The 16033-nt window shown below is 35.9% G+C and overlaps 1 protein-coding gene across 9 annotated transcripts in view; it reads right to left on the bottom strand.

The window, feature by feature from the left end:
- Positions 1-4797: 4797 nt before the first annotated feature.
- The window catches only part of LOC117237019 (regulator of G-protein signaling 9), a 41377-nt gene continuing 30141 nt past the window's right edge, over positions 4798-16033 (bottom strand). For 7 of the 9 annotated variants that reach the window (XM_033500580.1, XM_033500579.1, XM_033500578.1 and 4 more), the window contains 9 exons: positions 13777-13952; positions 13547-13620; positions 13160-13289; positions 12781-13002; positions 12321-12578; positions 10269-10325; positions 7435-7763; positions 6573-7206; positions 4798-4894 (listed from right to left, as the gene is read on the bottom strand). In XM_033500580.1, the coding sequence (XP_033356471.1) occupies positions 4834-4894; positions 6573-7206; positions 7435-7763; positions 10269-10325; positions 12321-12578; positions 12781-13002; positions 13160-13289; positions 13547-13620; positions 13777-13952 (1941 nt within the window). In that variant the 3' untranslated portion in view covers positions 4798-4833. The remainder of the gene's footprint in view (positions 4895-6572; positions 7207-7434; positions 7764-10268; positions 10326-12320; positions 12579-12780; positions 13003-13159; positions 13290-13546; positions 13621-13776; positions 13953-16033) is intronic. The other 2 variants (XM_033500581.1, XM_033500584.1) reach the window with 1 other exon arrangement.

Here is a 16033-nt window from a genome sequence, read left to right on the forward strand (position 1 = left end):
TACGAAAACATATTGGAACGCGTTTCGAATGCAATCTTATTCGATCTCTTAAAATTTCTCAAAGTTTCACCCATGTTTTGCGTTTCATTGTTAATACTTCGAATTAGAATTTCCTTTAAATTATTGTTGTAAGAAAACGTGTATTCTATCCAATTAAAACAGGATTTTTTCCTTCGTATCAATGATAAAAGAACAGCATACCGTTGAATAAATGTTATCGGTGCGATGAGAACGTCCCTACGCTAGTTTCTCGATTCTAGTAACAATATAGTTTACTAGATACACGTGTTTAGCACACTTGTTGAAATGGCGTGAAGATGGATCGATCTAATACAAAATACAGATGAAACATCTCGGGACATATCAAGGATCGCTGAAATCTTGAATCGATCACCCCTTTTTTCACCTATATCACTTAATTATCTTCTTCGTCCTTGTCGATGTATTCTTTTATTATTACTTTGCTTTATTCTTTTTATCAAAACGATGAGACACAATACTAGTTATTCTAAAACTTAATTAATCTTAGAATTTGCAACATGCATTTTCGAAGGAGGGGTGAGTTTCAGGTACGTTTTCAGTCTTTTCCTGGTAAACATGGCTCATTCTCATCTAGTTGTCTATCAGATATTAGATAATTGAGAGAGAAATCGTGGCAAACTCTTAAACTTTGTAATTTTAATGATCGGCTTTTACTTCCAAATATATATAGTTCCAATAATCGATAATCGATAATCGATAATCGATAATCGAATCGAATCGAATCGAATCGAATCGAATAAATCTCTATTTCTCGGTGAACGCCAATTTCATTTTCTTAAATAACTCATGAAAAATATTTACTGTCTGGGTCAGGTCTAGATCATATCTGAGTCAGGCTTACCCGTAAATTACGCTATACTTTAAGTTATATTTGTACTATTGGCGAATCTAAAACTGGGGAAGAAACAAAAACCGATGAAACAAACACGTGATCGTTTCGCTTTGCGCGTGATTAAGAAAATCGAATTGTAAGTGAATTTAAATCGACTGGAGATCAAGGTAATTCTTTCACTAGAGACCCTAATAGGAGAAATCGCCATTGTTTCGGCACGATCGCTGTATGTGTGCTGCATGTGTGCTGTACGTGAGAATTGAAAATAAGAGTATGAAAGTAAGAACGATTCCAAACTAATTACACGTACACAATGCAAGTGGCAACATCCTTAACGTTCCAACATGTTCGATAAGCGGCTTCTTCCTTTAACGCCTCTCACGATAGCGTCGTTTTAATCGGTGTTAAATAAAATACAACGAGCAATATAATCTACGCAGTATAACCAACTAAAAAATAGTACTTCTTCCTTTTGATTCTCTGTTTGTGCTTTTCTTTGTCCGAAAACTTGCCGATCATTCGACAATCAAATCCCTATTATATCGCACAAGGTAATTTGCACGACGGATAACGACGACACCTTAGCGTTAGCTTAGAATAGGAAATACAATGGTGAGCTATCATGCTGAAATTTTGTATGCACTTGCTAATGAGTATCAGTGTACTCGCATACAACTGGATTTTGAAATATCTGTTGCGCTATGTCTAAAACATAGATTATAAGTTATTATACGATTAGTGCCCTCAAAAAACAATAACGAATTATACGAAATATTTGGTAAAAATTTACCCAACGATACATATCTATATTCATTTTTAAAATAATAATATCAAAATAATTATCGATCGCTATAGCTTGTTGTACTTTGCTGTCGTTTATGAACACTGTCTTTTCATTCGTAATACTGATATTATCATTGCTACGCGACGCGCGCGTTGCGCCGTGTCGCGTCGTATGTAGTCGCTAATGAAAAAATAATCGCCAACTGATACACACACTGATGCGTTACCGTGACATTTTTATTTCTCGATGAAATTTTTCATTTGACCAATCGATACAAAAACATACGTTGTTAAGATACGTAGAAAAGAAAACGTGAAATCAGATGGCGCTTGGAGATTCAGGACGCACAACGATCCTTTCGATTGCCCCTTATACAATGACGACGACGAGTGAGTTAGTTAAACGATAGCGAGTAGAACTATCTATAATCTGTGATTAAAATTCTAACGACGGAACGATAATGCATTATGTATTATGTGTATAAAATGTCTCTGCAAAAAGAGAACAAAAATAGCTTTTGGTTCGTTTCGAAGCTTATCCGTTATAATAATTGTTGCATGCTTCGCCGAACGAAATTCTTTTACAAGATGGTATATACTTACTTACGTGTAAGTCAAATCGGAATCGTCTCTATTTACGAATCATTGGAGTTCGTAAATAAGATCCATTGTCAGTCATACGTTAAACCTATCTTTGCAAATTCCGCGACTAACAGAATAATCTCGATACCTATACCGTATTCATTATGATTCGTATAATATATTCATTTCCACAGGGACTGTAACATGTTTTTATCTAACTAATCAACTATGTAGTTTTCATAAGGACCTTTACGGTAGTTAAATTGAGCTCTTGAATTAACAGTACGATCGTCATGAATACGTTGTTACATTTCTTAAAACTAATCTCGAGTGCCCGAACTTTCGTTCGAAATTTATTACTATCGTTTCTAAAAGAATGCTCGTCGCTACTTTAAATTTTACTCCATATATTCATAGAGTATGTACTTTCCATATATACGATATAACAAATACTTATTTATCGTAAAAAAAAAAAACATTCGTTTCAAACGTGTAGCAAATAAATTGAAACTTTATATATATATATATATATACACATGTAGTATATGCAATAGTGTGCGCGCGCGTGTGTGTGTTTTAATAGCTGCAATTAATTCATATATTAAGAAATAATAAAATTTTACTATCGTTCGTTTACAATTTTAATTCGTGTTTTCAGTTTCAATGTTTCTTCGATTCAAAACCGGAATTACCGATGGAATTCGTTAATACTTATTAAAAATAGTAGCACGATGTCTCGCATTCTTATACCTTTATCTCGTATTGTGATTGTTAATCGAGTCTTTTTGTTACGTAATCTACAGGCAAATTAACATTTTCATTAATTACGTTACGTATTACATAAAGTACAGGTGTTTTACCAAGTGCGCACTCTGTAAGATTATCTTTCTAAATTTTACGATACAACATTTCCATTATAGTATTTAACAACCAGTCGATTAAGTTTATCAAAGGAGGAAAATTGCGTCATCAAGTTCACGTGCAGTATGTAGTTTTGTTAAATTTTTTCTTATATACTCGAGTTTAAGTCGATTGAATTGATTCGTGAGATCTAGGTACTAGGGCAGCAACAATACGCATAACCCGGTCATAGTATATACTTATAAATGATATTATGTAGACACGATAAATGACTACATTTCGAGAAAACCATTCTCCCTCCACCTTTCTTTCTCAAGAACAAGATTCGATATTCTCTGTAACAAACAAACGAATCGTTATTATTACGCTCTTGTTTCGAGCTTCTTTCCTGCCCTATTTAATTTTAACTCGATCTAATTACGAACAGCGAGTAGTAACGATTTACAAATACACGTCAAGTATCTACGATCAAAGTCGAATAGTTTCGTTTTACCTGTACTTTTCAAAATTTAACCGTTAGCCAGCCGTTATATCGTAATATAAGGCCGTAAGCGGGCTAAAGTTACATTAAATACTTGTGATTCGACACTTATTACATATCGGATAAACGTATGACTAACACTTAGATTAAATGACAATCAACTGTCACAACATTCGAGTGATTTTATTAAGCGAAGCAATGTGATCTAAACCACTTGGATCTCTTATGGTAAATTTGTCACATTGTACTACTTATTTAATGCAATGATACACCGCTATTGGAATTCGATTGTACGCGATCGTAAAATTTTTCTTTGGTAAGGAACGTTCGTTTATAGAAAATGATTAATCGTCTATAATAAATCAAATAAAGAACTTTTTACGTAAGTAGCATTAAAGAAGCTAAGGGAGCTTTGCGAGCTAAGGGAGCGGTCAAAGGGCTTATGATTGACTAACTCCCCTAGGACGCATCTTTGCATTTAATACTTTTACGAAACAAATCGCTTTAGAGACTTTATCCTTTATTAAAAAATTCGTGTCACCTTGTCCACTATGTTTGTTTTCTTAATTGGCTAACATGTACGTATTAATTATATTTCATTGCATTCAGCAAAGTGACGTAACTCTATCTGTCACAGCTCTTTAGTCAACAGATCGCACAACTTTCACGTAGATTATAGAATCGGAAACAGAAAACGAAGCGGTTCGTTCAAATTTACATAGATTGACAAGAAAATGAAATCGAGAATCTCACTGAATATACTTTTACGTTATGCTATTCCGAAATTCTACCGAAATTCTACCGAAATTCTACCGAAATTCTACCGAAATTCTACCGAAATTCTACTGAAATTGTACCAAAATTCCAGACAAAACGGAATTCTTTATACATCACATCGTGCTGAAATCTCTATCGTTATTTACGCATTTGAGATTACTCTATTGGATTACTATCATAGAATTATGGTGGCGGTGTTTTATCGTTAGACACACAAGTACATTTCCTTTTGCTTATTTTCAATATTTTCGTTCTTTCCCATTAAGACGATTCCATATCTCGACAAATGTTACAGATAAAAAATAATACAATTTTCAATCTTTTCGGAATTGAAAATGATAAATCGAAAAATTCAAAAACATAACACTTGATATCTTGGAGAGCTCGGGCACTCGAACTTGGCAAAAGTGAAGTAAAATGGAAATTGAAGTTGCGAATGTTTATATGTAAAATGTATGTTTAGTACCATACCAAGTTATAAATAACCTAAAGTTGCATATGTTTTCACATAGGGTGCATCCACTCTACAATTTTCCCTGAAACAAACGTTATAAATTGTATGAATTTTCCAACTACCCTTGATAAGCACAACTCCTTAAGAAAAGAACAAAGATAAATAATTAAGAACGCTAATAGTGATAAAGTTGCGAAAGACAGGTCAATTAGTACAGTTAAATTCGATCAAAAGAGAATATAAGATGCTTTTGTCGTTGTAAAGCGATTAAAGTGATAGAATTTTATATATAATCTTATTTTCATCTTATTAAACTGTGTGGATTTGCCAAGTCTGCTAATCTTGAAAATCTCGAACAAGCAAAAGAGGAAGAAAAACAATATCTAAATTTCTCCAAAATATGTAGTATCCAAATAATAAGAAAATTTATGCTCTTGGATTGGCTACAAACAACGATATACTATACTTCAGGACACGGAAAATTATTGAATCTTTTGCAATCTCGTAGTTTCCGACGTATTTCAACTTAAAAAAATAAGTTTGAAGATGCGAAATGCACTAGTTTAGTATAGAAATCCACTAGTTATGCGTATATAGAATAGAGCATTTTTAACGTATTTGATAGGTTACTTTGTCGCCTTATCGTCGGCTTTTAATCATGATTCATTCAAGGAATGGCGTCGCTCATTGTACACGGAAGGAGACGGCATATTGCGTTTGATCTTCTAATTTTAATCAGAAAAACATGACAAATATGCTGGTAAAGGTTTCATTGATCTCAGTCCCGCTTTCTCTTTCACTCGCGTTGCCCTTCGTTCATCGTTTATTTTATCGGAGGTTTTCGTAGATCTCGACACGAATGTACCGAAACCTAAGAAAAAACGTGCGAAAGTTGAGTCGTGAAGAATCAACATGGAAGACAAGAAGGTTTGACGCATGCGCGACGATTCTATGAATATCTCAGACAGAGACAGAGACACTCTACTCATTTCTGTCTGTTTCGCAAGAACGAGAAGCTTGTTGCCTTCCATATTGATTCTTGGCGATTCAATTTTCGATGGCTTTCCCAAGCGACTGTCTAGACCTGTTATTATAATTGTGACGTAACCGACCACCGCGGGGTCGAGAGTATAGGATAACTGAAACTTAATCCGATATACAAAATCTCGCCGTAAAATGGCCGCCACCATAAAAAAACGAGTATTTATGTACAACCAGCGACTCCACTCATTGGCTTAATAGCGCGTAAGAGCCAACACGGCGTCAAAGTGACGTGTAAAATACGCTAAAAAAAGCTGAAATTTACGCACGCATAACTTTTGAACCGATAAATCTCTACAGTTGAAACTTGCAATTTTGTATTCTGCGCGTAAGAAACTATTAAATGTCAAATAAGAAGGGCAATAATTTTATATCGAAAAAATCGAGGTTCGGTCAAATTGTTCATCCTCTAAAGTATAGTTTACCTCAAATGATATTCAATGTTAACAGGCAGAGAAGAAGGTGGAAATATTTTGTGCGTTTCTTCTTTTTTCGCTCCTATCCTTCTCTATTCTACATATACATATTTTATTCTCTCCTTGAACATTTCATCTTACATCGCGTAAACGTAACATCTTTTATATTCTTTTGAAACTATAACTTAAATATCTTTGTTACGCTTACGACGATAAACGTAAAACAAGTTTAGATGTAAAGTCTTTCCAGTTCCAACAACAGTTAACCAACTAATTTTCAATAGTAAATTTCCAAGTACTTACTCGTCTTCCCACGGACATACTTCGTTAACGTTATTGTCACGCTTTTGTTGAGGAGCTGGTTGAGTAACCGGCGCTAATTGATCATCCTGTTTGGGGTCCGGCTCCCAAACAGGAACAACTTGCGCCTCTTCCAGCGACTCCACCGTCTCCGTTTTTACTAGAGCGGAAATTGCCAAACTTTCTTCGGCTATAACTGCCGCCATTGCATCACCTTCGTCAGCCTCCGGCTTTTGCCTTCTTTCCTCAATTTCTATCTCTTCCTTTATTACCGGCGCATGATCGCCATTCGTTTTTTCCTCGACTTCAACCGTAGAATTGTCGCTCGGTAGATCCCCCACGATCGCGCTAATGCTTATTAAGGGGGCCTTGGTTAAAGTTTTTGTCGTCAGTTCCTCCTCGAGAGACTTTAACGTCGTACTAGTTTCAGGCTCTTCGGCAATACACTTCCCTGTCGTGGACACATCCGATCTGTCAGTTGTCATATGAGAATACTCGAACGAATGTTGTGGCGACGGATAATTATAAGACAAAACGGACGGCCGACTGATCTCTGAGAGCTTCGTTCTTCCGCTAGTCGAGCCGATAGAATAATTTCGCGTTGTTATGCCAATTCGTTCGGTAGTCGTCATGCCGGCTGTATTACGAAATAACTATGATAAAAAGCTGCATCTTTTAATTAATTATTCTTTCTAATACTTAACAAATATGCATACGTATAGTATCCCTCGCTTTTTATTATATTTAATCTAATTTTATCTTATCTTTGACAGTAGCGAAAATTTCGTTGTGCAGAGCGTTGTGGAAAGCGTCGTGGGAAGAATATACGCATAGCATAAACACAAATAGTTTACGAAATATTTACCTGTGCTACTACTGTGTTGCAAACTACAGGACTTTCGAAGATGTTCAGAGACTTCCGCTACCACTAAACTGACATCAGACGAGGAACTACAGGAATCTAATTGCGATGAATTTTTCCGAGATGCGCGTGTAACCTCGATAGACTGTAACTGCGCACTCAAATTATTGCCTTCTTCGGCTTGACTCTCAACCGACGACGTTACTCCAGATGATATTGGATGGTGTGATAGTGTGGTATCTATGGCGTGCTCTATACTCGGTCCTGGAACCACGTCCCACGGGCAAACGTCGTCCATAGGGCGAACTACCGTTTCCGATGTGCCAGCATCCCTGACAACATGAACTTTATTATATGATTTAGTTTTTATTTTTTCCTCTCGTTAAAATACCACAGCGTCTTTTCATTTTATTTCGATTCTTCCGATTTCGATATGTCGATGGGCCATGCAAATATGTAATTGTACCATCCAACGTACAACAGGAAAATTACACGCGCTTTACAAAATTACATTTCTAAAGAGAAATCGTAATTGTCGTTTCTTTTTCGTTTCGAGCCGAAACACAGTTAGGCTTCTTTGAGGGAAGAAGGGCCGATGTCTCTCGGTAAGAAACGGATAAAATACAATTGATGAGAATTAAATTATTTCAAGAGAATTAAGTCGAATTTGAAGTGCATTCCAAATTCCAAATTGTTGTTTATATATTGCATTATTTTCGATGAACTTGTAGAAAAGCTACTGCCTCTCCGATTTCGATCAGTTTGAAATATGTTGCAATATATTGAACGACCTTTCCCCATACATATAATGGACGGTCGGCTTTAGTTTCTGAAATATTCGCAAAAAACTGCTAATATCGCTACAGCAAATTCTGTCTATATTTGTGCATTCGTAACGCATGAGCGTATAATTAACAGCGACTGAACCGAAACTTAACTTCTACCTTTTATTTGTAATATGTATACATAAAAGAGAGTTTGACGAGCTTGGGTAAAGCTCTGTACACAACCGTATATGCACATAAACTGTAATAAATGTCTGTTATAATTCAATTAAAAATAGATATTGCCAACGTATTGCGTTTGAGTTTTTATTCCGTTAGATTTTTCAATTCAACCGCCGCGCCCTGAGACGGCCAACAATGTTTGCGTAAAACAATAACAATTCTTTTATTTCGTAAAATAACATCGATTATTCGGCGGTCTATTATCTTTTATAATTAACATTCCGGGAAGCGACTGCTCTGACAACTATACAGCGCGAATCCCCGCGTATTTTTCGACCGATTGAAGAGATTCAAAGCGACCAATATTACATCTAATATGTTAATAACGGTTTCGTATTATTCAAGCATGTAATGTGTAATAGTATAATAATAATGTGTAACATTAACAAAACGAATAATGTGTAATAGTTCGTCTATAGCATCCGTTGCTTTTTTTACTGTTTCATTTAACAGTAGTTGACATTTTTATAGAACACCGCTTGAAATGTGTCAGACGCGAATTCACGTCTCCGGTCCTCAAGGTGTTGCACGCAACCGTTGCCAGCCGCCTGGCGGCGCGGAGAAAATTTTCAGCGGATTGAGAAAACTAACCCAAACCGAAACCCGATACATCGATGATACGTATTCATTTTCGAATGAGTTATACCAGACATTAAGAGACGTCAGCCACGCATACGCAATAGTGGACGGAGTTTCACGTTCGCTCAATTCTCATTTATACGTACTATTAACAGAAAATAAGAGTTAGAGGTAAGTTGGATTTGAGCAACCGATGCTGACCCAAACGCTGACACAGCGCATAACTATAGGCGGAATACACTGTAGCAGTACCGATCGTCTGTTGTGAATATCTCGGAAACTAAGACCGACTGCGTTATGCACGTATATGTAAGAAAAAGTCGTTCAAAATGTCGAGCTTTACAACATATTGAAAACTCATAGAAATCGAAGAGGAGCTCAAGCTAAATTTAAGTTGTTGCCTATATCTTTGAAAATGTATATCGCTTGGATCGATTGCACGAAAAACTGAAAATTCGCTAAATAGCGTTTCGATAATTGGTGTTAACAGTGGAATCAAATAATAACGACACGATCACATGATAATGGTTACACAAGATATTTCGATGCGTATAATAGACACCGTTTCGTAAGAAAACAATACGATATCGAATAATAAAATGTTTAATTAAAAATGGACAAGACTTCAAATATAGATAAATTCCATTAGTTATTATCACTGACATCGTAAACTTTTGTTATTAATTTGGTATTTTGCATCAAGATCATGCGGAATATTTTGTAACTATTTATTGTTGGGCAAGTGGCAAGATGAAACGGTGCTACCGTATTAGTGGATACGATAACAATAAGTAAGAACGAAAATGAGAATGAGAGATGGATATGTATAACGTGATAGTGCCATAATAATGATAAAGCGAAAGATTAGAAAAAGACAGTTGAACGATAATACATATACATACATTTGTATACATACTCGTATATGTATGTATGTACCACGCATATATATATATATATATATATATATAGAGAGAGAGAGAAGGAGATCGATGTACTTAAAATACAGTAACGGAAGAAAATTTTAGGGAAAGATAGTCAAACTACATTAGCCTTAGTACATTGAGAATACGGAATATCGAAGAATGTTAGAAAACATCAACAGTACTGCATACATGAAATGTTTTTCACAAGTGCTAACATCGTAAAATAATACATTGAGTAACAGGGTTTGTTATAAAAATTGAAATAAGTTAAGAGATTCGTATTCGCATACTTATGCAAGGAAACTATCAGGTTATTTCGAGGACTTACTGAACGCTATGCGGGATAGGCCTTGTTGAAATCTTTACGAGTCGAGCCAGATCTCCCCTGAAAACACCGCACCGATAAAACCTATCTTTCTTGCAAATTGATTATTTTTCTGGAAACAGGGATAATTTGTAATTCTGTTTGCTTTTCGATCGTGTCGCGAAGACAAATATCGTACTAATAGTTTAGAAAATAAGATAAAGACAGCGATTTCGATGCGTTACAAGTTTAAATATACATCGAAGATAGGTGGAGCGAATTAACTCCATAACCTATAGTATCGTGTGAAAGACGTGGTGCGTTGATGTTATTGATTTATTATTTACTTCACGATAATAAATCTTTTTTGTGCAATGATCAATTGGTTGTAATTATTTATCAAATATCTTGCAAACTAAAATTAGTTGTACCCAACGCATGCATTTATATATCAAAGACATATACGATTTGCACAACTTTGCACGCTCAGCCAAACCGTGAAATGGCTCGACGTTCGACCTTCATCGACCTTCGTTTGGGGCACGCGATATTGGAACTTAAATCGGATCGCAGGGGGCTAATTTCTTAAACGTTCGACACGTTTTCTAAACATGTATTACTGATTTTATTTTACTTGTACGCTCTTTAATAGAAGTTACTAAGAGAAGAGCTTTCTTAAACTTCGATTCCATTATATTTCTCTTCATACATAATTACTTTGACTTATTTACTTTGACAAATTTTATCCGCGAGACAAGCGGATTTGTTATAGAATGGCTATAATTTGTAAGTTATAAGTTGAAATAAGTGTGATACTCGGTGAGGATTTGAAATGATTTAACGCAAGGAAACCAACGCAAAGAAAATCCAGAAAATTTACTTTCCTATAAACCTTTTATACATAGTATTGCACACATACTGCTATATATGTATAGGGTGTATGTAAAAGTTATGTGCAACGACCACCCTATATGTTTGTATTGGTGGGACATTTGAAAACAAAAGTACGTGCAATGTTGTCCTTGGCCTTGAATTTCAAGGCCGAACTCCTTTTCCCTCGCATGTTGTTTCGTCTCATAAATTCTTCGATAAAAGCACGCATGTAACGTTACAGTTAAATTTGTTTCGTACTTCATGTCATTTTAGACATATCATAGAACAACAATAGTTTGCGTTATTTTAGTAATATATTATTTCTATTAAAATATCTCCGGAACTAATGGTTTTCAACGTGAACAACTTAATACTTCTCTATATGGAATAACGAAATGCATCAATCAGTACAATAAAAAATGTAATTCCATTTAAAGAAACATAGTTGACTTTCATATATCCTTCACGTGGACATGCGTGGACCACCTGCGATAACATAAAATCGTCTTTTCTTCGCGTCATTCAACTTTTATTTCGGAAACATTCTTCATAATACGTAATTCGAAATTAAGAAGTTAGATGTTTCGTTCTATTTAAGGTAAGCTATGTCAGTTAAGGTGCTAAAGAATAATTTCCCGTTTCTTCGTCTATATCACGTTATTTATTTCCTATCCGATTGCAAAATGTAAACATACCGTAAATAATGTCAACTTACGAACCAATGGAGCTCTAGAATCACTTTCTCAGGAGAGCGATCGAGTTGTGGAGCCATGGCTCTTATGACAAATCTGGACCTTGTGAGAATACGATGCAAGCAAAAAAAAAAAAAAACTGGACCTTGAAATTCAAGGTGAACGATAATTTTGCACATACTATTTATTTACAAATGCCCACCGATCCAGAAGTGTAGAAGCCAGTTGTAGTGGTTTTAATATATGAATAATTTTTATACATCTCATACATTTTTTCACCTTTTATAGTTTTGGTTTCTCTAGTTTCGACGGAATCCAACGGAATATATTTCTCACATTTATTTATTTATTTATTTGTAACGAATTAAACCCTTATAGAAATTGAAAAATAGCAACATAGAGACGAAAATAAAGATAGGATTAATAGAGAATAAGGAGTGCGACAAAGACAACATAGAGAGAAGAGCATGTATATCGTCGTTCTTCCAAAAATATTAAATCTGTCGTTTACCTATATGGAATATCGGTGAGGTTCGACTGACTGTGAGAATGTGGCACTCTAGGCACCGAAGTTGTATCTCGAACACCACAGACGGCTAACTCGTGAGCAGATCCAGATAGACTCCGATCGCTTCCCCTTCGTTTACTACCGCTTGCTGCACTACCTGCAGCATGGTGCTGCAAAATGCTGGTCGTTGGAGTCGGAGTCGAAGTCGAAGTCGAAGTCGAAGAAATTTTCTTCTTTGTTTGTCCACCAAAGCTAAAAAACCTACGGAATACCATCGAATAAACGGAATTGTAATATATCGATACCGCACAACCATATATATAATACTATTAATAGTAGTCAGTAGTAATTGAGCGATATCGTAGATGATGAACTTCGATCAGCTCTTGAGTAGAGGTCAAGAAGAAAAAATAGGAAATACATAGAGAATAGAATTGCCACTAAAATTACTGCTAAATCGTACCACTTTTTTTGCAAAGGTTGCACACCGGCAGCTAAGGTATTTCGATATTGATCCGAACGAATAAATCTAGGATAACAATCCTTTTTCAGAAGCAGCGTATACACGTGTTCAGCGGCGGAATCAAATATAAATCGATTTGGATTTCTCATTTCTTGATGTACTTTTTCCATTGTCTTCCCATCTATGTTTATTTCGCAAGGTGCTCCGGGTGCCAGGAATTCTCTAGAATATATTCCATCCATCATTTTCTTGCTATATGTATATCATTATACGTCTATATATTGTACATACGAGTATGCCATTCAATGAAATTTTCGCTTTTCGCGAATCAACTGAGAGAAAATATTTGATAATATATAGTATGATACGTGATACATACTTGAAGATTTCGTTGACTTTGTCGGGTATTTGTGCTTGAAAACTATGTCTCAAATCTTTAACTGCTAACCAAAATCGTATATTTTCATGACTATATTCTTTCCTCAAATAATTTGTGAACTCTTGCAAACCTACGATAGAACGTGTAAAATCAAAACGCAATTTTCAAACGTCGATTATTCGATTACTTATGATTAACATTTTTCGGGCTTTCCTACCATTGCTGACTAACATTCTTAAAAGAATTAAAAGCTATAAAAATATTTCAAAACAGTCGTTGATAATTGACATAAGTTATTTTTATTATTACGTACAAACGCATCTGCAATCTACATATATCGTAGGTATGAATACGTATCTATTCAACGAAAAAATTCCAAATATTCACCAGTTGGGTCAGACATTAACTCTTCCATCGATAATGCCCAGCGCTTGACGCGTTTTTCCGTAGGAAGATCCACCCTGCGCATAACAAATTACACAAATAGGAAGGAATTTAAATGGTGTTTTGCGACACAACAAGCATCTTCGCTGCGATGATCGCACGCTTTACCGTGAAGCGTACATATACGTGCGTATATTTGTATGAGAAATTTTAATTATGTTTAGAATACCAACACAGGACTGTTTAGCTGCCAAAATGTTTGATCGTCGGTGATCCATGGGTTTGAAGGTTGTGGCTGTATAAACATCGGATCGTATTCCACGTATGTTTCAAAGTATGATTTTAAATTTTCGATCGCAGCCGAAACCTTTATCCTTGTACGCGTTAAACTGTTCTTCAAAAGGGCCACCTAGTATTAAAAGAAAAGAAAAAAAAAGAATATATTTGTACCGTTACTAAAATATACGTGTAATATATTTGCAGTATTGTAATTGATCACCAGATGTTAAAATTAGATGAGACAAAGTCTAATATCTCATCCACCTGGATTCATTGAAAATCACCCCTTGTTTCTCTCTGTATATACACAGTATACTCATAGTCATATTCCAGAGTCCAAACAAATACGTGTAGTCGAATAGCGAACATGGTAAATATCTATAAAATTCCTCGATCAGCAACTTTCGCTGATGGTATCGACGCGCGACGTGACGAATCGTCTACGGGGCCACAGTTGCGGTCCGAGTGCATTGTCACGCGTGTTTTTTCGCGCGTCGGTGTCTCCCGAATGGGACAGAGTTGCGCTGGCTTGTTTCCGTTCTATTCGCTTCTGAGGATTAATGTTCGTTATTTACTAAAATTACTTAATACAAATTTGAAAAGAGTCGACAGCCGGTTCCGGCCGTCTGAACCAATCCCGATACCTCGTTTCAAAAGGAATGGTATCGCTGACAAGCGACATTACCAAATGCCACTCGCCGATTCTTCTAAAACCGCGCACATACGTACGTAATATATCAAAAAACGTTAAACACGAGCTTTTTCATTTCGGCTCATAAAGCTTTCGAAGGTTAGAAAAAGCCTACAGGATGTCGGCATTACGCAAAGCAATTTTCTCTATTTATATTATCTTTGATTTTAACTTATCGTTCCACAATCTTGGCAATATACCCATAAACCCAAACCTCGCAAATCCGAAACTCACAAACCTAAAGTCGGTAATCCCAAAATTCATAAATTCATAACTCCGAAGCACACAAACCCAAAGTCTAATATTTTTGGTTTCTTATTTTTATGTATTTTTTTTTAAGGTAGTGAGCAGCAATTGGGGTGAACAAGTATATTATATAAATAGAATCAGTGCACCAAGCACATCCGATAATGGCAACATCATTACAAAACTTACTTTGCGTACCACAATTTTTCAAGCAACATTCTACGCGCAATATTCTTATTACATTTATCTGCTTTTTCTGTAATATATTCGCCCTTTGATCAAGCATACTTGGAGACACGTTCGCAAATCCTGGCGATACAAATTTGATATGAATCGATGATTGGATTTTTAGAACATTATTTCTCACTTGTAAGTTGCAGCATCATAGTTGTGCAGAAAGATGAAATCTGAAAGTTTTTTAAAAAATTGTTCCATGATCTGAATATAAACACAAAGTGGCAGCTTGATAGATGTTTTTCTCCACGATGGGTCCAAACTTGTCACCTGTCTCTTGCAACATTATCGGCAAAGGATATTTCAAGATCCCAGCCACTGCTACGATATTTCGTATAACTGTGAGTTTAACACTTCAGAGATCGGGCTAGATATTCGACGGTTACGGGGTAAGTTGCATTGAAAAGTAGGGCGAATAGGAAAAAATTGCTTAAAAACGATGTTGACATCTCGGAGCCGTTTTCCAACCATCAAACAGTTTATGAGCCGAAATAACGAAACACGTGTCTAATGCTTTTTGATGTACTACAAGAGTGCGCAGTTTTAGGAAAATCGGAGAGTGGCACTTTGATAGTATAACTTACGAGATGAATAAAACTGGGACAACTTAGCGCGGTGCTGCTCGCATAGATTTATCATTATCCACAATGGCCAATTCAAACCTGGCCAAGTTGGCAGTGGTAAATAATATCGATTTTGCTCGTGCTATGCGTATCGAACCATGTTCGGTGTTCGACTATCTCTTTGGACTTTGTCCGGACAAAACCGACAGCGTGCGTCCTGCAGACTACGCTCGTAACACATACACAAGTTCTATTATATATATATAAATGAAATATGAAATATTTTTAATAGACTTTAACTGTGCGTTGTAATGCAACTGATTACGCGGGTGTGAAACACGCTCCGACACGGTCGCAAAACGCCACTTTGTCACGGAAAACGAAACATGCTGACCAGGCGATACAATTTTTAATACCGAGGTCCGACAAGCAGCGTGTAAAACGCCCGTGTCGGACAATATGAATTATCGTACATAG

The sequence above is a fragment of the Bombus vosnesenskii genome, unplaced genomic scaffold (assembly GCF_011952255.1).
Source record: "Bombus vosnesenskii isolate JDL3184/JDL3185 unplaced genomic scaffold, Bvos_JDL3184-5_v1.1 scf7180000013353, whole genome shotgun sequence".
In the NCBI taxonomy this organism is placed as follows: Eukaryota; Metazoa; Arthropoda; class Insecta; order Hymenoptera; family Apidae; genus Bombus; species Bombus vosnesenskii.